The sequence below is a fragment of the Loxodonta africana genome, chromosome 5 (genome assembly GCF_030014295.1).
Source record: "Loxodonta africana isolate mLoxAfr1 chromosome 5, mLoxAfr1.hap2, whole genome shotgun sequence".
Lineage (NCBI taxonomy): Eukaryota > Metazoa > Chordata > Mammalia > Proboscidea > Elephantidae > Loxodonta > Loxodonta africana.
In genome coordinates this window covers 51,054,408-51,081,704 of record NC_087346.1, presented here as the reverse complement: position 1 = coordinate 51,081,704, position 27,297 = coordinate 51,054,408, and the positions used below count along the sequence as shown (strand labels likewise).

The window sequence follows — 27,297 nt, the reverse complement described above, 5'->3', positions numbered from 1 at the left end:
TCCAGCTAAGTAGAACAGATAGCATGAGTAATCTCTGTTTTCTGGGATCCTTTTTGTTTAATTGTACTCTTTGGCCAGTTGATGGAATTTTGCCTCCCCTTATTCTTAAAAAATATATACAAATTAATGGAATCTAAGATCTTTGGAAACCCTAGTGGCATAGTGGTTAAGAGCTATGGCTGCTAACCAAAAGGCCGGCAGTTCAAATTCACCAGGCACTCCTTGGAAACTCTATGGAGCAGTTCTATTCTGTCCTATAGGGTCAGTATGAGTTGGAATCGACTCGACGGCAAAGGTTTTTTTTTTTTTTTTTTAATAGAGATCCTTGAAGTTATCAAGAATTTCATTTTACTTGGATCCATAATCAACACCCATGGGGGCTGCAGTCAAGAGATCAAACAACATATTGCGTTGGTCAAATCTGTTGTAAAAGACCTCTTTTAAGTGTTAAAAAAGCAAAGATGTCACTTTGAGGGCTAAGGTGCCCCTTACTCAAGCCATGGTATTTTCAATCTCCCCATATGCATGTGAAAGCTGAACAGTGAATAATGAAGACCAAAGAAGAATTGATGCCTTGGAATTATGGTGTGGCAAAGAATATGCCATAGACCGCCAGAAGAACAAACAAATCTGTCTTAGAAGACGTACAGCCAGAATGCTCCTTAGAAATGAGGATGGCAAGACTTCATCTCACGTACCTCGGGCATGTTATCAGACGGACCAGTCCCTGGAGAAGAACATCGTGCTTGGTAAGGCAGAGGGAGAACGAGAAAGAGGAAGACACTCAACGAGATGGATTGACACGGTGGCTGCAACGATGGGCTCAAACATAGTAACAGTTGTGAGGATGGCACTGGACTGGGCAGTGTTTCATTTTGTTGTGCATGGTGTCTCTGTGTATACCGACTTGACAGCATCTAACAACAACGATGACATAGAGAGAGGAATATTCTTCCTGATAAAACATAATGAATTATGCCTACTGACTTTAAGGAGAAATGTGCCTTAGAAATTTGAGGGGAAGAAGCCCTACTTCTCCTTTTCCACAACCCTCTCATCTCCCTCTACATGGTTTCCTTGGGTTAAAGGCTTAGCTTTTGACCAGGTTGCACCTGCTGCAGCTCTCTGGAGGCACTGGGGACTGTGAATTTAGATAAGAGTCCTATGCTCTCAGATGTTCAGAATTTATTTCAATACTGAATGAAGCAATCAGCTTTATGGCCTGGATATAATAAAGCTTACTCAGTTCCTGTTGTGAAATAATGAATTTAAGATTATCGCTGTGACAGCCATGTGGACTGAACTGCAAAGTTCTGACTGTTTTCTTCTTTTAATTGCAAGCCAGCTAATTCCAAGATCTACTTTGGATCTTGTTGGTAGGCATGAAAGAAAGAAATTAAGTCCCAGAGGTAGCTGTCATAAAAATGACAAAGAGAAGCACCCACTTCTTTATGCTAGAAAAAAAAAACAAAAAACAATAAATGCTGATAGAAAGAATGAAGAAAAAAAATACGATTTCTCTTTTTGTCTCACAGTTTACATTGTTCAAACTGCCAGGAAAAAAAAAAAAAAAAAAAGGCTCAATATCTTTTCCTTAGTGACCTAGAGATCAAGATCCAGTAGTTGAAGAGCACTTGACCATATGTATGAGCCAAAGACTAAATCTGAGACCTGGGTGTACTAAGATTTTACGAAAAGCTGTCTCAGTAGTACAGACACATTTTGTAGACTGGAAATCTGGGTAAGGATGATTCTACGGGTGTTTTTCCCACCTAATGGCACCTCCTACATTCGAAAGTGTTTTAATACGCAGGCCAAGGAGGCCTGGGCCACAGGCATGACTGCACTGCCACCATGTGAACAATTCCTACTGTTTCCAAGCTCAAGCAACCCAGTTATGAACCTCTAATAGTCACTGTGGAGTTCCTGGGTAGTGCAAATGGCTAACGTACTCAGCTGTTAAGGTATCTAGTAAATACATCACCAGGCCTCAAATCCCTATTTTTACCCAAAAGTAAAATAGGGATTTGTGGCAGTTATTTGGATAATTCAGGTAAAATATTTTCTGCTTCTGAGACATGAGTTTTATGCAGTTTTATTCAGATTGGCTATTAAGTTCATTGGACAATTACCCAGCTTCTGTTTACTTTGAGACAACATGGTTGGTTTTAAAGAGAAATAGGAAGACATGATATTTCTGACAGAAATGCTCAGCTATAATTATCATAGACCTTGGGAATTTTTACAGGAAAATTTTACATGGATGATATCCATCTATGCTCTATTTCTAATTTGTGTGATACATTTGGAGTTAATACAAAGTGAAAAACAGCAAGTTGCTTTCCAAAAAGTTCTTTGTATTTTTACCCTTAAACATGAGCTAAGTTATCAAAATGGTGTTATTATCCCTGTGCCTATAAATATCAAGGATGAAACAAAGCTAAGACAAGCTGTTTACATCCCTATTGCTTCCAAATCACAGTTACCCTCCTCATTCCAACCTCTATTCCTTGATTTCAAAAAGGAATCTCAAAGCAGGTGGTAAGGTGGTAGCAATCTCAATCTCAAATCTTACAACCTTCTGTATCTCCTTGTACCCAAAGCCAACATGACTGCTTATGTAGAGGGCAAGAAAACATCATCCATGTGGAATTTTGTCTACAGGCATATGGTCATGCCTGGGCCGTTGTCATAGCCTTTATAGGCTGTGCCAGCTCATGAGTCTCAAGGCTAGTTCCATTCTCTTCCAAGACCTTTTTCTTTGCTGTTATTTTAAACCTTGGCTAGTTTTTGTTTCAAGCAGAGTTACAGATTGACATGTTCCAAAAGAATGGTCCTCATTTCCCTTTTTGGGCAGTCCTTCTTGCTTTCACAGAAATCCCAGCTTGTCTCAGTGCTCTGTTCCCTTCCCTATACTAAAAAAAAAAAAAGCCTCCATTATCAGCCTCCCTAATTTCATATTCAGATGATCTAGCTTCTTAGACATTGAAATTGCTTCTTCTCACAAAATGAAATCCCAGCTTTGGAATAGCAGAGCTCTTCCTCTCAAAATTAACAAGGGTGAGAATCTGACCTTTCCTACCACTCATTTAACCCAATCTTAAAAATGATGTATTTTTGCTTCATTTGTGTTTGTCCTATTTTCTCCTAGGTCAAAGAGTTCTACTCCTATCAAAATGAGCCTGTGGCCATAGAAAATCTCAAGAGAGGCCTGGCTAGCCTATTTCAGATGCAGTTAAGCTCTGGAACCACCAATGAGGTACTTACTAATATTATTAATGATTGAGCATCTTCTTTAACAAGGAGCACTGGTGGCACAAAGGTTAAGTGCTCAGCTACTAACAGAAAGGCAATTTGAACTCACGCAACTGCTCTGCGGGAGAAAGACATAGCCTGGAAAACCCTATGGGGCAGTTCTACTCTGTCACGTGGGGTTGCTACAAGTCGAAATAGACTGGACGGCACCTAACAACATCTTCTTTAACAATGGGGTAATGAGATTGTTTAGATGGATTTTTATTTGTTCAGTGAAAGAGTTACTACCATGGCAATGATCTGAAAAGATGAGTTGGGTGGTCAAGTTTCATTTATGAATGAAATAATTGCTATTTAATCTAATATTTTGTTATTTGAATACAAAGTAAGGGGATTTGAATCAGTTATACTAAGGGGACTTACAGAATAACTGGATGTTAGAGATGCAGAAAACCTTGGGGACTATTCCAGTGTTCCCATTTATCACAGTGCACCATTCTCCCATGAGGTGCTTATTAAGAATGTAGATTCTTTGAACTCACCCCCAGAGATTCTGACTCAGATTAGTGAGGGCCTGAGTGTCTGTATTTTGACAGTCTTCTTGGATAATTTGCATCCATTGTCAGTCTGGGAAACCACTGGTTCATGCCAACTCCTTTTATTTTACAGATAGAGAAACTGGGGTTAAACTGGTTGAGTTAGGTGGCTCACCCAGTATCACACCTGTAGGCAAGGGCAGATCTGAGGCTAGAGTCTAAGTTTCATAGTCTGAATTCATGAGTGAGTGAGAACATCTTCCCACAGAGCTGGGCCAAGAGAATGTTGGTTAGGTTGCTAGAATAGAGGCCGGCTGTGGTGCTGGCAGAGGTCTGAGGAAAAGCTCAGAGAAGTTAAACAGTGTCTGTACTGAGATATGTTTGCCTAAACTCATCTTGTTGGTATGATTAATAATGAGTTGAATTAATTCCACAGTTTTCTAAGAATTTCTAATCATGCTCAATTAGTCAAAGGTAAACACACATACACACACATCCTAAATTCCACATTGGAAATAGACTCCCATTGCTGCATGATCACAACTCACCAGAGGTTTCAGTTATGACCAGGTCATTTGTCCAACTCTTATTGGACATTATAGAGAAGTAGGAAATTCTGTGTTATTCTAGGGACAGTAAAAAGGTGCTAGTAAGATTCAGCCAAGGAGAATGTCAAAGGAAATCTATATGATACAGAAACATATTGAATTTTTCCTGTTTTCTTAATCTGGTCAACCTAGAAAAAAAGGCTGTCCCGGTGACATTCCCAATTTTCAAGCCATTTCCCATTAGAATTCAAATAGACCACAGAAGAATCCCAAGCATTATGCTCTTACTTTTCTTCTTAGGTAGATATCTCTGGGGACTGTAAAGTGACCTACCAAGCTCATCGAGACAAAGTGACCAAAATCAAGGCCTTGGAGTCATGCAAAATATCAAGATCTGGATTTACTACCCAAAATCAGGTATGAACAATAGCACTTTCTTTGAGACATTCCAACAATTACATTTTGTAGAGGTTTATTTAAAATGATAGAAGAATAAGGTAAGAAAATATTATTTGGGAACACATAATTTTTAGTTTAGGCTGTAGTTTCACACAAATGAAATGAATAAATTGTTACTTAAATATTTTGTAGGTGTGGGTCATGGGGAAGATTTGAGAGGGAAGCTATTTTGAAGATCAAAAGTTTGTTATTTAACTTGATTTAAAAAACCATTTATTACTTGTAACAAATAAGTATTTATTATTTATTTACTGACTTTCTTTTATAGGTCTTAGGTGTCAGTTCGAAAGCCACATCTGTTACTACCTATAAGATAGAAGATAGCTTTGTTATAGCTGTGACTGCAGAAGAGATACACACTTTTGGGCTGAATTTCCTACCAACTGTTACAGGCAAAATAGCTTCAAAGTAAGATAATAGTAAAATTTTGATTTTCTTTGCTATCCTTTAATATATTATCGTACCCATATAAGTGCTTCCTTATTTCAATTGTTAGCTCCTTGAAAACTGTAATTATATCTTTTTCACCTTTATTTTTCACAGCATTGACAATAATACCAAGCACATAGTAAACACATAGCTTTTTTCAAAAATAGAATTTCATTGAAAATTAATTGTTTATTGAATACAATTTAAAATTTTAAAAAGCCAAACTACTTGATTCATTCTAGTTTATTTTCTAGTTTCTCTGTCAAATGTTTTTAATATTAAGGCTAAAAAATGATGATGTTTGCATGATTATTTTTTAACAAAGTACATAAAAAGTTCCATGGTAAGTAAAGAAATGTGACAGAATTTTTTTATGTGACTTATAACACAAATATTTAAGGCTGTTATTTCAATTTGAGAAAATTTCTCTGGTCAGAATAGTTCTCACAGGATTAAGAACTAGAATTTCAAATATAAGACTGTACTATTTTTAGATTTTAATTCAGAAAAGAAAAATCTTCTAGCATTAATTGTTGCCAAATTATGCCACTACTTCTAAAATGTTTCCTCTGAAGTAGCTCTAATGTCAGAGGTGAATGGATGCAAAATCTTGGGAGATTGCCCCATGCTACAAATGCTAGGAGTTTTATTGAAGTCTCTCATGGAGTGGGGTTGGGCTCATGGAGTAGAATTTTACATTCTGCTCTATATTATGTCTATATTGTTTTCATATAAATTATGTAGTCCTAATTACTTATCGGGTCTGTCAGTTTTCCATTGCTGTGTAACAAACCACCTCAAATTTAATGGTATGAAACAACAAAAATCATTTTATTATATTCTGTCTTATAATTCTGGGGTATGACTTCACCCAGCTATGCATGCCGTGCCTGGTGCCTATGAGATAGTTGCAGACAGTCATTGTCCAGAGCTGAAATTATTTGAGGGTTGCTCCCTCCCCTGTCTGGTGCCTGGACTCCAACAAGGACTCAAACAAGTGACTCCTCACGCATCTCTCTTTGTCTCTATATGGCTTCTCGGCATAGAAGCTCCAAGTAGCCAGACTTCTCACATGACAACTCAAGGCTCTAAAGACATGTGTGCTGACACTGTGCCAGATGAAAGCTGAATTCTTTTTTATGACCTAGCCTTGGAAATCACATAGTGTCACGTCCATCAGTCAAAGCAGTCACAGAGTCCTGCCTAGGTTCAAGGACAGAGACATAGACTTCTACTTATTGATGGGAAAGTGACAAGGCTCAAGAAGAGCATGTGGGACAAAAATATTGTTGAGACTATTTTTGGAAAATAAGATTTTCTAACTGCTTTGGTTAATGAGTGACATGTGGTTGCACTGAGGACATTATTTTCAGAAAACTGGGCTAAATGAGAAAGAGCTGATACCACCTATCTTGTTCAGCATCCAGGCAAATTTTCTTCCCTGTATTCTCTTTTCATATATTTAAAAAATCCAGATTTACCATTCCAAATCTTTGAATAAAATTTTTGTTCCAGAAGGACAACATAACTATCTTGAGACTGCAGGTACCTCTCGAGATAGCCCAGATTGAAAAATGTGACCTTTCACAACTGAAATAAATTAGTGTATTGTTTGCCAAAAGAATGGCAACTAGCATCTTGTTCACCCAAAAGAATGCTAGTAAGATGAAATTTCTCTTCCATGGTTATGCAGGCAGAAATTGGAGCTGAAGACAACTGAAGCAGGACCAAGACTGATGCCTGGAAAGCAGGTCGCAGCCATAATTAAAGCCGTTGATTCAAAGTATGCAGCCATTCCCATTGTGGGGCAGGTCTTCCAGAGCAAGTGTAAAGGATGCCCATCTGTAAGTGTGCACAACTGCACTGAGTAGACAAATATGGGAAAAACCACAGCTTAAAACTCTATATTGTCCTTGGATCTCCAGTGGAAGCTTTAGCTTTATGCTATGAAGAAACTTTGTAAAGAAATACCAGCCACCACTGAATTGTAACAACAGTTGGCTATGATGTATAATACAACAATAGTTAACAAATAATTACCACCAACTCATCACAAACCAAAAATGTTATGACTTAAGGGCAACTTTTTAAAAGCAACTCCCTGGATACAGGAGGTTAAAGGGACTGTTGAAGCTAGCTGCAACATATGATGTCAAGAGCATGGCTATGGGTCTGAATCCTGAAATTTTACCACTGAGTAGCAATATGTTCACAGGTGAGATATATTAGTGAGCTCAGTATTCTATCACCGTGAGGACTAAAGGGATACTGTGCTCTGTCTACATCCGGAAACATTTCTTTACCGCACCCCAACCTCCCCTACAATTACAGGCAGAAATGAGGTATCGTATCCCCCAGGCAAAGTGTAGATCATCTTATAACATTTAATTCAACAAAGAACAATTTCATATATTGCATGCATAAATCATGGCTTACGGCACCAGAAATGACTTTAAGGTTCAGCATTTCTTAATATTTAATTTCTTATCAGGAGAGCAAACCCTTGGCTTCATGCTCTATGTATAGCAACTAGAAAAAGCCCATCCCTTTGGGCATTATTGGTGTTTAGAAAAGTGGAATTATCAAGAACTAATATCAAAATTTGCTTAAAATACAAGGCAGTAATTCCTTACTAGTGTCTCAATTTTACCAAATTAAAATCAGAAGAAAACCAGATGAAACAGCAAAGTCTCATTATTCTTAAGGTTTGTTTTTTTCTTTTACTTGCTTTTCTTCCAAATGTCATTAATGTTCCAATGGCATATGAGATGGGAATTATTTAGGTACATGACTGATGAAACAAACCATCTTTTCTTATGCTGTGAACTATTAATTTCTCCCTACATAGTTATTAAACATTATAAGCCACCTAAGATATTTATTAATTATTTCTTAATTGTTATAGAGAAGGTTTAAATCATTAGAGAATTTGCTTTTCTAACTTCAACATGTCACTGTTGCAACTCTTTAAAGCAAAAAGCAAAAAAAAAAAAAAAAAAAATCACATTAATATGCTCTCTGACCTCAGAAACGACCCAGTAAATCTTTAGCTAAGAACAGCTGGAATTTTGCTTTGGAATATCCTCTTAAGATTAGCTAACAAGGGGAAGTTGGAAAAGAGAAAAAAATAAGTGTCTGGGTCACTATGAGTCAGAATCGACTCGACAGCAGTGGGTTTGGCTTTTTGGTGGATTATTAGGAGGAATGAGTACTTTTTAAAAAATAATTAAAAAAAAAAACAGAGTTGAAGGCCACTGATGTTCTTTACAATTAGGGAAAAAAAAGGTTAACTATGAAAATAAGTTCTTTAACATTTTTCAAAGCCAAAAGAGGTCATTAAGTAGAACTACTTACTGTTTTTAAGACTGTTTTTAAGAACTACTTACTGTTTTTAGAGTAACAACTGTGTGTGTGAGAATTACCTTTATCTAAATACTACTCTGAGGTCCCACTTAACGCTGATATTATGTAGGTAACGAACAATTCATACTTCGGCAGTAGTTAAGTGTTGTACTTCATAGAAAAAAATACAATAAAGAGATAGGATAGGGAACTCAAATTATAACAAACTTATTTTCAGGGATGTGCCTGAGGCAATTTTTCAGCAAGGATTTTTCCTTCCAAGATATCTTGCTGTTCATTGAAATTCTGCATAAGTTCACTGGGGTAGACAAAGCCTGGCCCCAGACTTATTTCCCTGGTGTTACCATAGCATGACCTATGTGCCCAGAACCGGTTAACTATTGCCATTGAGCTCAATAGTAATAGATAAGCACGGTCCACCTACAGACGAACTATACGCAAGGTCTATATACACCTCTGAGAGTCACAGGTGATATATATGGGTAAGGGTGGAAAGGACCAGGTTTATTGAGGTAAGATTCACAAAGCCTCTGTTTCTTGTTGGATGTAAGGAAAGCTTTATTTTTGGGGAGCACAGCCTTTGTAAATGTGGATGTTCAGAGTTACGTATGGATTGTGAGCGGCAGCCCTGTTTTACAGCTCTTGGAGCGCTGGCAGTCCACCAGAAAGCACCTACTGCCTGAAAACCTCTCCAAGGCTGAGGCGGTCAGAAGCTTCCTAGCCTTCATTCAGCACCTCAGGACAGCAAAGAAAGAAGAGATCCTCCAAATTCTAAAGAGTGAAGACAAGGAAGTACTGTAAGTTCCCCTAACATCAAGAGGGGTCATCTGTAGGAAATCTCTTTTAGGCTATCAGTGTTTATCAAGCAATTTGCCCCACCTCCAAGTCAATTATTTAGTTATTCTCCACTTTCTTCAAACAGCAATGCCACAATGCTGTAATTTCGCTGTCAGGTGACCAGAAATACAAGGGCAAGTTTTCAGCAGTGACTCAGAAGGCACATTTTTTTGAGAGTTTATGAGTTTAGATAGGAACTAGATTGGTACATAGATAGGACAGGGCAGGGCTTCCTTGTGACACTTTGGTACATGTGCTTCCTCCTTGCTGGTTTAAAATTGTGTTCCTGAAGTTACTAATTTACACTTGAAAAGATTTCAGAGTTGATTAAGCAAGCAAAATAATAAGAATAATAAAATAAAAGAGTATGACTTCTTCAATTGAAAAATGTCCTTTCATTAAACATCCAGGTGTTGTCCCCATTGAAGCCATGTTTTATATATAGAAAAATTGAGAACTGAAGTAAATAACCAAAAGAAAAAAAAAAAAAAAGGAAATCCCTACATTATTTGAATATTTGGTGAAAGTGCTATTGACTTTACATGACAATTTTCAACTTCACTTTGTTTATAAATACAAGTTACTATACAACAAAAGAAAACCCTGGTGGCATAGTGATTAAGAGCTACAGCTGCTAACCAAAAGGTCAGCAGGTTGAATCTACCAGGTGCTCCTTGGAAACCCTATGTGGCAGTTCTACTCAGTCCTGTAGGGTCATTATGAGTCAGAATTGACTCCATGGTTTTGGTTTTTATACAAAATTACCAAATTGATTCAGTTAGTTGTGTGTGGCCAACTATCCTAACTGATGCTATAGATTGTTCAATTCATTTTACAAAAAGTGGAAACTAGCCATTAACATAACCCCAAAGTGGAAATTGGCCAAGTGGCAAACACACACACACACACACACACACAGTAGCAGCAGAAATCACTGGATTATGAGAACTCAATTCCCCAAAAAGAGAATTTACCTTTTTTTCCCCCTGAGAAGTCTATTTATTTTTTATTGTATTTGTTATTTGTCTTGAGGACATTAAAAACTAATTGACAGGAATTCTGTATGACTAACCACAAGTTGGTTGTTGTTGTTGTTAGTTGCCATCTAGCTAATTCCAACTCACGGAGCCCCCACATGTGCAGAGTAGAATTGCTGCATAGGGTTTTCAAGGCTGTTATTTTTCAGAAGCAGATTGCCAGGCCTGTTTTCTGAGGTGTCTCTAGATGGGTTTGAACTGCCAATCTTTCAGCTCGTAGTAGAGTGCTTAACCATTTGGGCCACCCAGGGACTCTAACCACAAGAACCAGTTAGAGTAAAATATGTGCAAAATCATAAATTCTCAGGTTCTGTTTTAATCTAGAGCTCTAAAACGTATTGGTAAAGTGATTTATCTTAATATCAAACCCAAAACCAAACTCAAACCACTGCTGTTGAGTAGGTTCCAACTCATAGTGACCCTGTAAGACAGAATAGAACTGCCCCGTAGGGTTCCAAGGCTATAAATCTTAACGGAAGCAGACTGCCACATCTTTCTTCCATGGAGTGGCTGGTGGGTTCAAACTGCCGACCTTTGGGTTAGCAGCTGAGTGCTTAATCACTGCTCCACCAGAGTTCCTTTGTCTTAATATCAAAGCCAAAATATTCTGAGAAGGAAAAAGCAAATATTAGCTAGTAATTTAGAATAGAGATTTCATAAAACCTTGGCCTTATCTGTATCCTAAAATTCTTATGACACCAATAATTTATGTGTCTGCATGATGCAGTAGAAAGGATACTGCACATCAGAAGACCTCGTTTTAAATTCTGACTTCCAATTAGCAGAATAACATTTAAGCAAGCCATTTACATTTAGCCTCTTTGAGCCTCACTTTCAACATCTGTAAAATAGGAATAACAATCCTTTGTCTTTATTGTAGGATAGTGAAAGGCAGCACGGGAGAATGCGCCATTTTCCAAAGTAGCTATTGTGCATATTCTGTAAATTGCAGGATGTTATTAGGTTTGCCAAGAGGAAAGGATTCTGTGAACAACTGAGTTTGAAGACCACTGGGTTAAACCAAATTAAATAGTTTTCTTTGCTTCAGAAATTTTCAGCACCTTTAATCTGATAATATTCTTTACAAATTTCCTTGAATATTTTCTCAAATTACATGACCTTGAAAACCTCTTTTCTTATAACATTGTGTAGGGCTAGTATTACATGGAAAATACTTTGGGAAACACCAATATAATTAAAAGATCATGGACTCCTGAGTCAGAAAAACCTGGGTTCTAATCCTATCTATACCATGTACTAGCTATGTGACCTTGAATAAATGACTGAATAGTTCTGAATCTGTTCCCACAGATATAAGTAAGAATATTAGTATTAACCTGACAAGGATGCTCAGAAGATTAAATGAGATGATAGTATTAAATAAAAGCTAATATTTATTGATCACTTGCTATCTGCCAGACATTAGTTTAAGTGTTTTACATAGATTATTTAATCCTCTCAACAATCCTGAGGTAACTATTATTTTTAGCCCCGTTTTCTAGATAAAAAATTAAAGCAAAGCAAGACTGCACATGTATTTTCTAATGCAGTGCTTGCATGATAGACACTCAATAAATGTCATATCTCTCTAAACCTCTGCCTCATTCGCCTCCAACTTCATTAGGTTTTTGTTAGAATCAAAATGATAATAGTGCAAGTATATCATTTGTGAGAAATTTAAAGTGCTGAACACATGTATGATGTGTTTATATGGATATGGTATAGAGTGGTGCAGTGGTTAGGAGCTCAGCTGCTAACCAAAAAGTTGGCCGTTCAAATCCACCAGCTGCTCCTTGGAAACCCTATGGGGCAGTTCTATTCTGTCCTATAGGGTTGCTATGAATCACAATTGACTCGATGGCAACAGGTTTGGTATATAATATTTACAATCATAACATATTCATTAGTATGACAACCATTTCAGAAATTTTACCATTCCAAACTCATTTAACCAAAGTTTGGTTTTTTTTTTTTGGCTCTTTATTTTGGTGAAAATACGCAGTCACACACCATTTTGGCAATTTCTACATGTACAACTCAGTGACATTGATTGCATTCTTCAAGTTGCGTGAACATTCTTGCCATCCTTCTGCAAATTGTTCCACCACCATTGACTTAAACTCACTGCCCCCTAAGCTTTTCCTTTAACCTTTTGAGTCGCTATTGTCAATTTGGTTTCACATAAATAATTCTTTAAAAGAGCACAATGCTCAAGGTAGACATACTTTACTTATTAAGATAAGCTATTTTTGGTTCAAGGAAGACTTCAGGGGATAGTTTTGATTTAAGGTTTAAAGTTTAAAGATTATTTGAAGACAATAGTTTTGGGGGTTTATCCAGCCTCAATGGCTCCAGAAGTCTGGATTCCACTGAGAATTTGACATTCTGTTCTGTATTCTTCCCCCTTTTGATCAGGATTCTTCTCTAGAATCTTTGGTCAAAATGATAAGTAATGGTAGCCGGGCACCATCCAGTTCTTCTAAACCAAAGATTTTTGATAACTAGAATATATAACTAGAAAGTTTCTGTGGGATTTCCATCCTGCTAACACATATTATGGAAACCCTGGTGGTGTAGTGGTTAAGTGCTACGGCTGCTAACCAAAGGGTTGGCAGTTTGAATCTGCCATGTGCTCCTTGGAAACTCTATGGGGCAGTTCTGCTCTGCCCTATAGGGTCGCTATGAGTCAGAATCGACTTGATGGCACTAGGTTTCTGGGTTAACACATATTATGGGTGGACACAACTATACCATGGTGTTTTTTATTTTAAATAAGCAAAAAATTCTCGCTTGGCTATAAAGTTAAAAGAATTTTTCATCTCTTCCTTTAAATAATGCTGCTGTAGTTCGGAATTGACTCGACGGCACTGGGGGTAGTTGAATATTAAGGCATTTGAGAAATGTGTGCATCTGCAAAGCTGACTAGAAAAAGAGAATCAATTTTGGGGACCCATGTATTTAGATCTAGAAAAGAATTAAACTTAATTTAGAATGTTATTTATATAATTTTTATTTACTTCCAAATTTATTTGGCTTACAAATACAGTAAAATTAGCTTGCATTTTCTGAGTATACATTGTTTGAGTGAGAGAGAAGGGTTGGGGTCTTTTTAAGAAGGTCTACTCATTGTTATTTTTTTTCTAATAATAAAATTTTACTTCCTTGGGAAAATAAAATCAATAAGGAGTCTGTGAGTGTGGCAGACATTTTTAATAATTCCTTAAGCATCCTAAACATTGATATTTGTGACTATCCCTTTCTTACAGACCCCAGCTGGTGGATGCTGTCACCTCTGCCCAGACTCCAGACTCATTAGAAGCCATTTTGGACTTTTTAGATTTCAAAAGTGACAGTAGCATTATCCTTCAAGAGAGATTTCTCTACGCCTGCGGGTTTGCCTCCCACCCCAATGAAGTACTCCTGAAAGCCCTCATGGTAAGTCAAATGGACACTCGAAAACTTCTCAGCTGCTAAAAACCTCAAGAATCTAGGCAGTAATTGAAAGTTGTTCTGGTGAGAATGAGGCTGCAAAGTACAGCCTTCTGATTATTTGTATTTGAATTCTGTTGAACTGTTTTCAATCCATTAATCATTAGCTGGACAATAAACACTTTCAGTTAAATTACCATCTTGACCATTCCTCTAAATAACAAACTATATAGGAATTGAAAGATTGTGTTCAGCTATCATATAACATGACATAGTTAAGACCAAATGTCAGAGAGGAAAAGCCTTAGTTATGCTTCAGTAATCAATTTTAACAGATTTGTTTTGACTTCAAGAATTCTCATGGTATTCAATACACAGTATATTGAACAGATACAATTCTTCCAAGATTAAAAAGTGTATTTTGGAAACAAAAGCTAACTTTTTTTTTTTTTAAGTATAATTTGTGTTACTATAAATGATCTAGAGAAATAGTTCATAACCTTCTTTGGAAATTAGGCACACTTTAGCATTGAAAAAAAATTTTTTTTTTTTTTAGCATTGGGTAAAAGCAATGGAGTCCCTCTTTACCCACACACAAAATTTTGTAGGTTCAGTGATCCAGTCAATCCAATCCATAAGCCTCAAGTGAATTCATAGATCCTAGGTTAGGAATTCTTGAGAAGGAGAGATACTATGGACTCTTCAGTTCTGAGACCGATAGTGAATTTGTAAGTACCCCAAAGCAAAATTCTGAATATGCGACCTAGGAGGATAAGAACGTTTCTCTCAGGCATTGGTTACTTTATTCCTCAACTGAACGTGTCCCTTGGAAATGTTTAAATGTTTTGGTAACCTCTTTTATCCCTGTTTTGCTAACAGAGTAAGTTCAAAGGTTCTTTTGGGAGCAATGACATCAGAGAAACTGTGATGATCATCATCGGGGCCCTGGTCAGGAAGCTGTGTCAGAATGAAGGCTGCAAACGCAAAGTGAGAATCCAGTCTCCTGTATTATATACCCTAGACCATTCTATCTAATACTCACCATGTTGCCTACCATGGGTGCTGCTAGTCCCCTGTACCCCGCTCCTCTTTTCTTATTCTTCATAGTTGATTATTACTCTCTAACATATTTTAGAAATTACTTATTTATTATGTTTATTGTTTATTTTTGTCTCCCTCCACTAGAAGGTAAACTCGATGCAGAAATAGAGTTTTGCTTTATTGAACACCAACTGCTTAAAACAGTACCTGGCACATAGCTAATGCTTAATAAATACTTGTTAGAAGGTGAATACTCATTAATCCACCTATTGATATTTCTTTATTGAGTGTCTGCTATGTATTCAACTTTGTATGGTATATACAGTGTAATTCTTCTTCTCAGAAAAATAGTAAACTCTACAATTGCGTCCTAGAGCATAAAAGTGTCTATAAAAGTGTGGCTTGCAGTTTAGATGGAGGAAATTTAGTACTTCTAATTACTTAGAAATTTACATTGCATTTATTTATTTGCTCGACACTTCTTCAGTTGCCTGGAAAAACTATGAATTTTCACATCCTTCTCATTTACGAAGAACGGCAAAAATGCTCCTTTTGTAAGCATAACTAAATGTGGAAAGTCCAGATGGATTAACATCTAACACAACCCATCTTTCTATAATGCAAACAGATTAAAGATGCTGCATATATGAAAACAGTCTTTTTTTCAGTCCACATTTATTACACATCCAGCGTCCAGTCAGCATTTTTTTTCCCAGCACAGACAGACATCACCTTATTATTCAGCTTACTAATGTTTGCTAAACCAAGTGGTCTAAAAGAGGCAACCCATAAATAGAATGTAAACTAAGAATGAAAATGACTACTAAAAAACTATGGTGCTGAAAATGTTTGACTATCAGCTGGAAGAAATCAAATTTATTATTATTTTTATGACATCACAGAACTATGATTGTTTATATTTTTCAATATCCATTTAATATCTGATTTACTTCAGCAATTAACATATTAAATATTTTGGCTAAAGGCTCAAAACCCATATATAAAACATCCATTCAGTGTCATTTACCGAGCATCTACTCTGCTAACAACGATGCTGATCGTTGAACATAAAAATAAATAAGATATTCTACCATCCTCAAAGAACTCATACTCTGTTTACCTAATATGAACAGATAAATAATATTGAAATATGAACAGAGTGCTCTTCTGAGAATACAGAAGATGCAGAAAATTATTCTGTTTGGGGATGCTGGGGAAGTTTCAGCAAAACGGTAGCGTTTGAGTTTACTCAGTCTGGAAGAACTTGTTAGGTGAGGAGATGGTAATATGGAAGGAAGTACATTCCAGAAGAAATACAACAACGTACAAAAAAGCCCAAAGACAAAAAGAGCCTGGTAGACGAGAGCAGTGAGAAATTCTATGAGGCTCGTTTTAGTTACCTAGTGCTTCTATAACAAAAGTACCACAAGTGGGTTGCTTTAAAAAATAAAAATTTATTTTCTCACAGTGTAGGAGGCTAGAAGTCTGAATTCAGAGTGTGGCTCTCGGGGGATGTACTGCTTTGACTATTTCAGCTTCTAGTAACTTGCAATCCTTGGAGTCCCTGGACTCATAGATTGAATGCATGAGTCGTCATGGGATAGCACCAGTCTTCCCCCATTTGTGCTTGCTTGTCTCTGTGTCTATGCTGCTCCTTATAACTCTGCAGTGATTAGGTTTAAGACACACCCTGCACTGATAGGGTATCACTAACATAGCAAAGAAAACAGACAGGATTACATTCACATGTATAGGGGTTGGTATTACAACATATATGTATTATTTTGGGGGGGTGGTAGGGAGGGGAGCACAGTTTAATCCATAACAGGCTATAGTACAAAATACGTATGACTGTGGAACAGATGGGTAGGGACGGAGAAGCAGGAAAGAGTGGATGACAGAAGAGAGATAGGCTGGATTTTCATTAATGACAAGGAGTCTGGCCTTCATTCTGTAGAAAGAAGGAAGACCAATGAGGTTTTTAGGCAGGCGAATGACATGTTAGATTTTTTAATTAGGGAGGACCAAGGTGGTGTAAGGACTGAGTGTTGACTGAATTACAGTCAGTGAGATCAGATTGGAAACATTTGTAATAACGCAGGCAAGACTGAGTAAAGGTCTGAATTACTGTAGGGGCAGTGGGTGAACAGGAGTCCCTGGGTGGTGCAAGTAGTTAAGCGCTTGGAGATTAACTGAAAGGCTGGAAAGGTTGGAGGCACAAGTTAACCCAGTGGTACCTCAGAAGAAAGGCCTGGCAATCTACTTCCAGGAACATCAGTCACTGAAAACCCTATGCAGCATAGTTCTCCTCTGACACACACGGGGTCACCATGAGTCAGAATTGACTTGATGACAACAGTTAACTGGTAGTGGAAGAGAAGGAAACAGATTCAAGGAAGTAGAGCCAATAGCATTTGGTGTCCCTTGGGGTGTGGAGAATGAGAAATAGGTAAGGATTCCGGTCACTCTAAAGCTTCCAGGTTAGGATACTAGGAATATGGTGATGCCAACTGCCTAAGCAAGGTTTATAAAGCCTGGTTTGAGTGTGGGAAGAAGGAAGAGATATTAATTTGTTTTGGCCAGGTTAAGTTTGAAATCTTTTGTGTCAGGTGGAGTTGTCCAACGGGCAGAGGGTTGCACCCATCTGCAGTTCAGGATGTGTTAGGGCCAGAAATAGAGAGTGAGTGACACTTTGGAAGAGAATGAACTCACCCAGGGGAGGCATATGACAGGAGAAGGAAACTGAGCAAAGGGTTAACTTTAAATTTCTTCTGATAATGGGATAGCCTAGTTCTCATTACATTTTTAGAGTTATTTGATAGGTAGCTGTAGACTATCAATTGTCATTGCAATTTTATTAATGTTTTTGGGCAACCTTTTTAAAAATGCATTTTTGGCGGTAATGAGACTTGACCATCAAATGGACTGTAGTAAATGTTCAAATTTTCTTTTCAATTGACTGCTGTGGAACATTCATCTACCATTTGCTGAATCAAAGACACTTGAATAGAAAGAAAATGTTGTATTTTAAATACAGATTTAAAGGATCTATTAGTCATACTAAATTGAAGCCCTGTGGCACAGTGGTTAAGTTTTAGGCTGCTAACCAAAAGGTTGGTAATTCAAATCTACCACCTGCTTCTTGGAAACCCTGTGGGGCAGTTCCACTCTGTCCTATAGGGTGGCTGTGAGTCGGAATCGACTTGACGGCAATGAGGTTTTTTCTTTTTTGGTACCAGTCATGCAGTATTTATACTGCCCCAAAGGTACTTGACTTTTTATCGACTGCTCTGGCTTTAAAAAAAAAAAAAAAAAAAAAACCTCGTGGCTCAGTGGTTAAGAGCTACAGCTGCCAACCCAAAGGGCAGTTCCAATTCAACAGGCACTCCTTGGAAACGAGGCAGTTCCACCCTGTCCTTTAGGGTTGCTATGACTAGAAGTCAACAGGTTTGGTTTAGTTTAGTTATGGCTTTTTAGCAGCTACTGTCCTGAAAGCTACTGCCATGTAAAAGGCTGATTAGTAGCTGGACAAGTTCACAACTAGTATTAAGCCTCGCCCCATATTTTTTAATTTGTTTTTTCTTTACCTTTTGACCTCCCTGTTTGGAAACCCTGGCGGCATAGCGGTTAAGTGCTAAAGCTGCAAACCAAAGGGTCGGCAGTTTGAATCCGCCGGGCGGTCCTTGGAAACTCTATGGGGCAGTTCTACTCTGTCCTATAGGGTCACTATCAGTCGGAATTGACTCCGCGGCACTGAGCTTGGTTTTTGGTTTTTTTGTTGCCTGTTTTTTTCTCCACATTTGTATTTGAAAATATTCAAACTTACAGAAAAGTGGCAAGTACAATTCTATAAACATCTATAAGCCCTTAACCTAGCTTCACCGACTGTTAACATTTTACCATGTTTGCTTTATCTCATTCTGCTTTCTTGCGTTTTTATTTATTTATTTATTTATTTTGGGGGAAGTATTGAGATTGAGATTGAGCCATTTGCAAATGAGTTTCAGATATCTGACACTTTACCCGTAAATGCTTTTACTCCTTACTATTTGAGTGCCATTGGACTAGGCCTTTACCATGGACAAGCTATATATATTTATATTTATTAAAATGTGAGCTCATATTGCTATACAACACCACGAGGTTCTTTCTCTCCTCTCCTCGTTCCCTAATTTTGTCTTCTTTTTCCCACAGTGAGAATCCCCGTTCCAAGAACATCAATATATTGATTCATTTACTCAACTATAAAATGCCCACAAAATAGATCTGAAATTGCTACACCAATACCACCACAAAAAACAGACTGACTAAAAGAAGTTCAAGACTTGATTGTGCTCTTTTTGTCCTTAGAATACATTTCATACAGAGTATACTGTGTTTAAAAGTTACTTGGATTAATTCTTTTTAACATTCTTTTTTTTTTTCTGTTTAGTGTTATCAGTTTGATACGCATTTACTTTCATTTGTTTCTGTTTGAATTTAATTTTAGCATTTTTCCATCTTTGTTGATTAATTTTATTGTTTGAATATGTAAAACATTAACATGATTCAAAAGTCAAAACTATATTTTATAAGTATTCTCAAGAAGATCTCATTCCCTTTCCTATACCTTCTACCCAGTTGCCACCTACCTCCTGTGGGAAGCAATTTTGGTATTTTCAGATTTATCCTTCCTGTGTTTCTTTTTGGAAACCCTGGTGGTGTAGTGGTTAATAGCTATGGCTGCTAACCAAAAGGCTGGCAGTTTGAATCCACCAGGTGCTCCTTGGAAACTCTGTGGAGTAGTTCTACTCTGTCCTAGAGGGTCGCTAAGGCAGAATCAACTTGATGGCAATGGGTATGTTCCTTAAAAGGAGCCCTGGTGGCTCAGTGGTTAAGTTGCTTGGCTGCTAACCAAAAGGTCAGCTGTTTGAACCCACCAGCCTCTCCGTGGGAGAAAGATGTGGCAGTCTGCTTTTGTAAAGATTACACCCTTGGAAACCCTGTATGCAGTGCTACTCTGTCATACAAGGTTGCTGAGAGTCAGAATCAACTCCATGGCAGTGGGGTACGTTTCTTTTTGCAACAGTAAGCAGATGTGAACATACATATACACATGTGTTCTTATTTCCTTTTTTTCTTACACAAAAGATAACATTCTATATATACTTTTTTCTTATCTTGCTTTCTCCGCTTAACAATACATCCTAGAAATTGCTCCATCCTGTTTCACAGAGATTTTCCTCATTTCTTTTCACAACTTCCTAGTACTCCATTGTTTCAATGTACCACAGTTATATCAACCAGCCTCCTATATATGGTCATGTAAGTGATTTAAACTACTTGTCATTGCAAATAATGATGAAATGAATATCCTTAGGTACATACTTTTTTATATCATTGGAGATGTATATTCAGGGCTAGGATTACTGCATCAAAATTTAAGTTTTGTTAGCTTTTGCCAAATTATCTTCCATAGCAATTGTACCATTTTACACTTCCACCAGCAATGTACGAGAATGTCTATTTCCCCACAGCCTCATCAACAAAGCATGTCGTCAAACATTTGTATTTTTTTTACCAATCTGATTGTTGAGAAACAGCACTTCTCTGATTACACATGAAGTTTAGCCTTTTTTTCTTCTTTTTGTAGCCTTTGTATAGCTCTTGTGTATGTGCGTGTGCTCGCATCCTGAGTTCAGAATTCATGAATCCTATCGCTGAATTAGATCTTAGGGATCCTAGAGATCCCTAAAATAGAATCTTATTTTCAAAATGAAACCAAGGCCCCTAAAACATGGGCAGTGGCAAAGATAAGACCAGAACCCAGATGCTCCTATTTCTAATTAGTTTTTCATTAAACCATTAATTTGAGCTTCATTCCTTTTTTTTAACAGGCCAAAGAAAAGACCTTTCCTGATTAAAGAGCATATTTGAAAAGTACCTAGAAAAGTACCTGCCACATAGGAGGCACTCAGGAAATAATTTTTGAACTATATAGCAACATTAATCAAATTTGAAATTGAGTGTAAATGGTACTTTCAAAACACTTTAAATATGATCTCTAAGTGCTTTCGTCAAAGTTGTTACTTAAGAAAAGGTATATGGCACCACTTGGGTGCCATCTAATTGTCACTTTAGAAATTCAACCAATGGGCAGTTTTATAAATAATCACAAGGGAATTAAAAAATAGCTTTACAATTTCAGAATGGGTTCAAAAGTTTATATGTCTGATATTAATTATACTCACTGTTTTTAAAGAATATGTTAGTCTGTTTTATTTTAAGCACAATACCTTTATCAAGTTTTACTTGCTAATTTTCCTTGTGTGCTTCAGCAAGGCAATTGATGCAACACTTTCTAAAACTTTAGGTTGTTTTCGTGGACTCAAGAATGAAGCCAATTGTGCCCACGTCTGTTTAGTGTATGGTCATGCATATGTCTGAGATAGTGACTATGTTATTTTTTTAGGCAGTGGTCGAAGCCAAGAAGTTAATTCTGGGAGGACTTGAAAAACCAGAGAAAAAGGAGGACACCATGATGTACCTGCTGGCTCTGAAGAATGCCCTCCTTCCGGAAGGCATCCCCCTGCTTCTGAAGTACGCAGAGGCAGGAGAGGGGCCAGTCAGCCACCTTGCTACCACCACTCTCCAGAGATACGATGTCCCTTTCATAACTGATGAGGTAAAATCCCCAAGAATATTTGCAACGTTGTTGTGGTGGTTGTTAGTTGCATCCAGTGGATTCTGACATCATGTATATCAAAGTAGAACTGGCCTTCAGGGTTTTCAAAGCTGTGACCTTTTGGAAGCAGATTGTCAAGCTTTTCCTTCCTAGGCACCTCTGGGTAGGTTCAAACCATCAACCTCTTGGCTAGTGGTCGATTACTTAACCGTTTGAGCCACCAAAGGACCTAAACATGTAGAAGGAGAAGGCACACCAATGCTTAACTGCCTCAGTCCACAAGTAACACACACTGATTCTCTGCACAGTCCATTAACCAGAACTAGTCCATGAAGAACAATGCAATTGCAAAGGGACCTGGGAAATGTAGGAGCACACACATATTTTTATGAACAATCACAGTATCTGCTGCAATGTAAATTCTAAAAATCTAAATGTGCACTAACTGAGCTTGAACACCTTATGAACAGGTGAAGAAGACTTTGAACAGGATATACCACCAGAACCGTAAAGTCCATGAGAAGACTGTGCGTACTGCTGCGGCTGCCATCATTTTAAATAACAACCCATCCTACATGGAAGTAAAAAACCTCTTGCTTTCTATTGGGGAGCTTCCCAAGGAAATGAGCAAATACATGCTCACCGTTGTCCATGACATCATACGTTTTGAAATGCCTGCAAGGTAATGAAACGGGGGACACGCCTCTCGGCTTATTTAAGCTTATGTCTGTATTGCCGGGGTACATGTGTGACTAATAATAAGTGTGTGGTTGTTGTGCTGGGTTATGTTGCATAAAACTAAAGAGTTTGCCCAGTTTCCCGTAAGAGAACTATTTAGAGAGCCAGATAAAACAACTTTACTTTAAAAATAAATGAACAAACACAAACTTTACTTTGGCCCTATAATTTAGAAATTATCCTTTTTACTGTGAGTATTCTGTTCAATATGGTAAAGATATATTGCCAAGTGTTAGTAATGTTTAAAAAATGGGACTATTTTTATAGATAGCAGAACAAAATGACCTAAGTCCTCATCAAATAGCCTTTCCCCTTAACTTTCCAAATTTTAAGGATCTTTGAAGCCTCATTTATCACCGATCAAATGAATTTACCATTTAAGTTTAAAATCTTAGGAGTGGTCCATATTTTAAGACTATTTAAGATACGAAGAGAGAGATCGGTAGATTTCATTGCCCTCAGTTACTCTCAGTGGATTCATCTTTCTTCTAGTTCCCCAGTCTCTCCTTGCCCAATTCACTGATGTCGCTCTTCAATGTGATTTCCTTAAAACTGTCTGCTATTCCTCACTGCAATCAGAGAGCCAGAAAAACAATTTGTTTCCCCTGAGTTACATCCAGAACAAATTTGCGTCAAATTTGAGCATACCCAGTAGAAAAGGAAACCAGAGATGCAGGGAGGGTGGAGAGTAGATAAAGGGAAAGAAATGAGAAAAGAGGGCAATTAAAGATTGAAAGAAAGGAAAACAAGGAACAAGAGGATGGAAGGAACAAGACACAAGCAGATGAGTAGAACCAGGAAAACAACAGGACAAAAAGAGGAAAGGAGGAGTTGGAGAAGGAGGGAGAAAAGAAACTAAGCCTGTCCGGATCCATGTATTTCTAGTTGAATGAATTTGAGCTCTCCTGTTTCCTTGTTGCCTTTGTGAGACTCTGTGGTGTATTTATTGCTTTTGTTTTTTGAATCTGGATTCAGGGAAGGTTAAAAAGGTGGCAGTGGGCTAGGGGCACCCTAGGAAACATGAGGAAGTAAGCACAAACATTGCAGATCCAAGTCTCAGAACCAAAGATATTAGAGTTGGAGATACATTAAAGGTAACCTCACTTGGTGTATGTCTCCAGTGTAGGGCTCTACTCTGCTGGCAGGAGGTTGTCCATATTTTGCTAGCACTTCTCGAGTGGCAGGAAGCATACCACCTCTGAGGCAACTTGTATCATTGTTCAGACACTGTAATCATTACTTCTTTGTATAAACTGAAATCTTCTCCATAACTTCTGCCCATTGTCTCTGGTTTTATCCTTGGAGCAAGGCAAAATATATCTAATCATTCTTCCATCCACTCCAAGGCTCTTTAAATATTTTCTTCCTTGCAAGCTGAAATCTTATAACTAGTGATTTTGGGGGGAGAGGGGGAACAATAAGGTTACCATTTCTTCCCTCTCAATAATTTTCTACCTCAGACCTAGATCTAGACTTATTTAGTTGATTAGTTTGATATTTTTGCTATGTGGTCATAATTTTATTATTATTGAAATAATTAGTATTAAAAAAATTAGTATTAAGTAGTCAGAAATAGAAACATCTCCACACTAATTAGGTAGATAAAATACAGGCACGGGCAAAAATTATGACTGTCTATAGAGGAGATAGATTCATATATGGGTTTTTGTTGTTCTTAGCTGCTGCCTATGGGCCCCCAACTCATGGCAACACCATGCACAACAGAACAAAATGCTGCCCAGTCCTGCACCATCCCCATGATTAGTTGTTGATCAGACCATTGTGATCCATAGAGTTTCCACTGGCTGATTCTCAGAAGTAGATTACCAAGTCTTTCTTCCATATGAGTTTTAGTGAGTTGTTTATTTGAAAACTACATAAATACAGAGGAAATCCTTGAAAATTTATTCTTATATATCATTAGCCAGTGATAATATTAGACGGCATAGAAAAACATTTAAAGAAATATTGTACAACCTCCCCACTTTGGTACAGCTTTCCTTAAAAGCAGGTAGTATTTAACAACAGGACCATGATGATTCAAATAAAATATCTCTGCTACTCCTGGTGTGCGTCCACCGGTCAGCTGAAGCCGTATTATAGCGGGGCACCCCTGCCTTGTTTTCATTTTGATACCACACTAAATTCCAGATAACTAAGGAATGAAGGGGAAAGCCCTGATCTTGAAGCTCTCCAGCTGGCGCTTTCCCCCATCGTGGTGTGGCATGAGGAAAATTTGGCTCCCTTTTTTTTTCCACTGAGGATTTGGTATTTTTCCAAATCTGACTTGGGAAACAGTCATTACAATGAATGTGCAGCTTTTTCTTTTTATATGTTACAGCAAAATGGTCCGTCGAGTTCTGAAGGAAATGGTTGTTCACAATTATGACCGTTTCTCTAAGAGTGGATCCTCTTCTGCCTATACTGGCTACATAGCACGTATGTAACCCAAAAAGGGATTCTGCCTCCATGACCCAACCCAAATTGGTACTGTTGGAGCTCTTACTAAGTTATAGTTGTTGATTTTGTTGTCATTAGGTGATCCCTACTCAGCATCCATGTACAGCCTTGATATTCTTTACTCTGGTTCTGGTATTCTAAGGAGAAGCAACCTGAACATCTTTCAGTACATTGGGAAGGCTCATCTTCAAGCTAGCCAGGTAACTCATTTTCCCTGAAGTTTGTTTTAATAAAGTATGTAGGAAACTTGTTGTTGCTAAGTGCCACAAGTTGTTTTCGACTCGTAGTGACCCCATATGACAGAGTAGAACTGCCCCATTGAGTTTTCTTGGTGTAATCTTTATGGGAGCAGATCACCAAGTCTTTCTCCTGAGAAGCCACTGGGTGTGTTCAAACAGCCAGCCTTTGGGTAGCAGCTGATCTTGTTACTGTTTGTGCCACCAGGGCCCCTTATATAAGAATTTAGTCAGGTAAAATAAAATATATAAAAAAAAAATTTTTTTTTTTATAAAATATATACTGATGATAGTCAGGTAAAATAAAATATATAAAAAAAAATTTTTTTTTTATAAAATATATACTGATGATAAGCACTATAAAATGGAGAAGTTTATGATGCCTTCTATCGTACCTCACCAGTCTTAGTCAGAGCTCTCTAGAGAAACAGAACCAGTGAGATATATAGATCTCTTAGTCTTTTCTCTCCTTATCTCCCTAAAGAGAGTAATTTATTTTAATGTATTGGCTCATTATGAGGGGCTGGCAAGTCCAAGATCTGTAGGTTGGGTGACAGACTGGGGATTTGTGCAGTCTTGTGTCCCAAAATCTGTAGATCGGGTCACAGGAAGAATGAAGAGTGAAGACTTTGTCCAAATGTGTACTGGTAGTCTGGAGGTGGAATATACCGTAAAGAACACTCCCTTTTTGCTCTTAAGGTCTTCAACTGATTGGATGAGGCCCACCCACATTATGGAGGGTGATCTGCTTTACCTAATTTACATCAATTGACTTAACCACATGCAACTACTTTATAACAGCATCTAGACTAGTTATGGACTGAGCAGCTGGGCACCATTCCCTAGCCAAGTTGACATACAGAATTAACTGTCAGATCATCTATGATTCCATCATGGTTTATAGTCTCAGAGAAAGTTTCAAATATGAACTTGAAACCTAATAAATTTAATTCACTGGACTTGCCAAACATACATTTGTCTTTTCAAAGGTACACATATTCAAAACATTGAATTTGTGCCAGTATTCCTCACATAGATTGTACATAATATTTTATTTTATTTTATTCTCACATATATTCCTTAGAACCCCAGGTATTTAATTCTAGAATATGTTTTCCTTCTCTGGGTATTCCTATGAAGAGATTGAGACTCTCAATAACGAAAACCTTCAAAATAGAATATGGCTCTTTGAAGAGTCAATCTGTATATTTTTCTTTCTAATCCTGCTAGAAAAGAAAAGAAGTACAGACCTTTGACAAATGGCTGACTTCAATCCCTTTAGTTTTATCCAAAGTTAGGTGATAATCTATAAAGACTTCCTATTCATGAAACATACTACCTTTGTAGTTTTTATGCTTATTGAATTATAATCTTGTAAATAAGGTTATACATAAGCTCTAAAAATGATCCAGTGCTATGTAATTAGAGTCCTTAGCCATATTATATGCCTCTACCCTTTGGTAGGACCATAGTCACAATACTATGCAGTTCTGTCTTGAGGAATCAGCACCTGTTTTCTGATATGCACTCTAGAATGCAAAACACCCATTGGTTAAGGGGCTGGGTATGGAGGACAGAAAATATGTAGGATTCCTATGTATGGTAGTGACCAGGGTGTGAGCCCCCTCATGGAGTTCATCATCTTTTTGTTTTTAACTAGAGAGAGAAAAGTTTGACACAGAATGGTGTGATTCATAGCCTAAAGAGTTCCGTACTCTCTGACATAAGTGAACTTCAGGTCCTCCCATTCCAATACCTCCTCATTCCTTTTTTTGAGGTTCTACAAAAATATCCTTTGGGTTTGGGCTTGAACATTTGATCCTTAGGCCTAGATCCAGGCTTCGTGCACACAAGCTCAGTGTGGTGAGAACTGCACTTAAATGGCTTGATTGATTTCCTGCCTTCCCTGGTCCATTTTATGACAGTCCTGGAGAGACTAAGAGTCTCGAGGATGACATAATAAAACGGAAAAATACATGGGCTTTGGAGTCAGACAGAAGCGGTTTGGATCCTACCTCTGCTGTTTACTAGTTGGGTGAACTTGAGCCTTTGTTTCCTCATCTGCAAAATGGAGAAAATCATTTTGTTCCTCAAAGAATGTTTGTGAGGATTAAATGGAGAAAGCCTCTTCACTTTATGTTTTTATTTTCCTAGATCCTTCAGATATTTGCATTTGTGACCCCTAGGGAAGTTCTAGCTGTAGCTCAGAACCTCACTCTCAGGTACCATGGCTTGTGTTTTATATGTTATATTGATTTCTCCCTA

General features: G+C 37.6%; 1 protein-coding gene across 1 annotated transcript in view; it reads left to right on the top strand.

Moving 5' to 3' along the window:
* MTTP (microsomal triglyceride transfer protein) overlaps window positions 1-27,297 on the top strand; it is a 60,310-nt gene that overhangs the window by 15,389 nt on the left and 17,624 nt on the right. Inside the window, exons 5-15 of the mRNA XM_064286302.1 lie at window positions 3,152-3,259; window positions 4,640-4,756; window positions 5,067-5,206; window positions 6,921-7,071; window positions 9,230-9,387; window positions 13,731-13,899; window positions 14,773-14,880; window positions 21,386-21,598; window positions 22,069-22,280; window positions 24,678-24,775; window positions 24,875-24,996. Of these exons, the coding sequence (XP_064142372.1) occupies window positions 3,152-3,259; window positions 4,640-4,756; window positions 5,067-5,206; window positions 6,921-7,071; window positions 9,230-9,387; window positions 13,731-13,899; window positions 14,773-14,880; window positions 21,386-21,598; window positions 22,069-22,280; window positions 24,678-24,775; window positions 24,875-24,996 (1,596 nt within the window). The remainder of the gene's footprint in view (window positions 1-3,151; window positions 3,260-4,639; window positions 4,757-5,066; window positions 5,207-6,920; window positions 7,072-9,229; window positions 9,388-13,730; window positions 13,900-14,772; window positions 14,881-21,385; window positions 21,599-22,068; window positions 22,281-24,677; window positions 24,776-24,874; window positions 24,997-27,297) is intronic.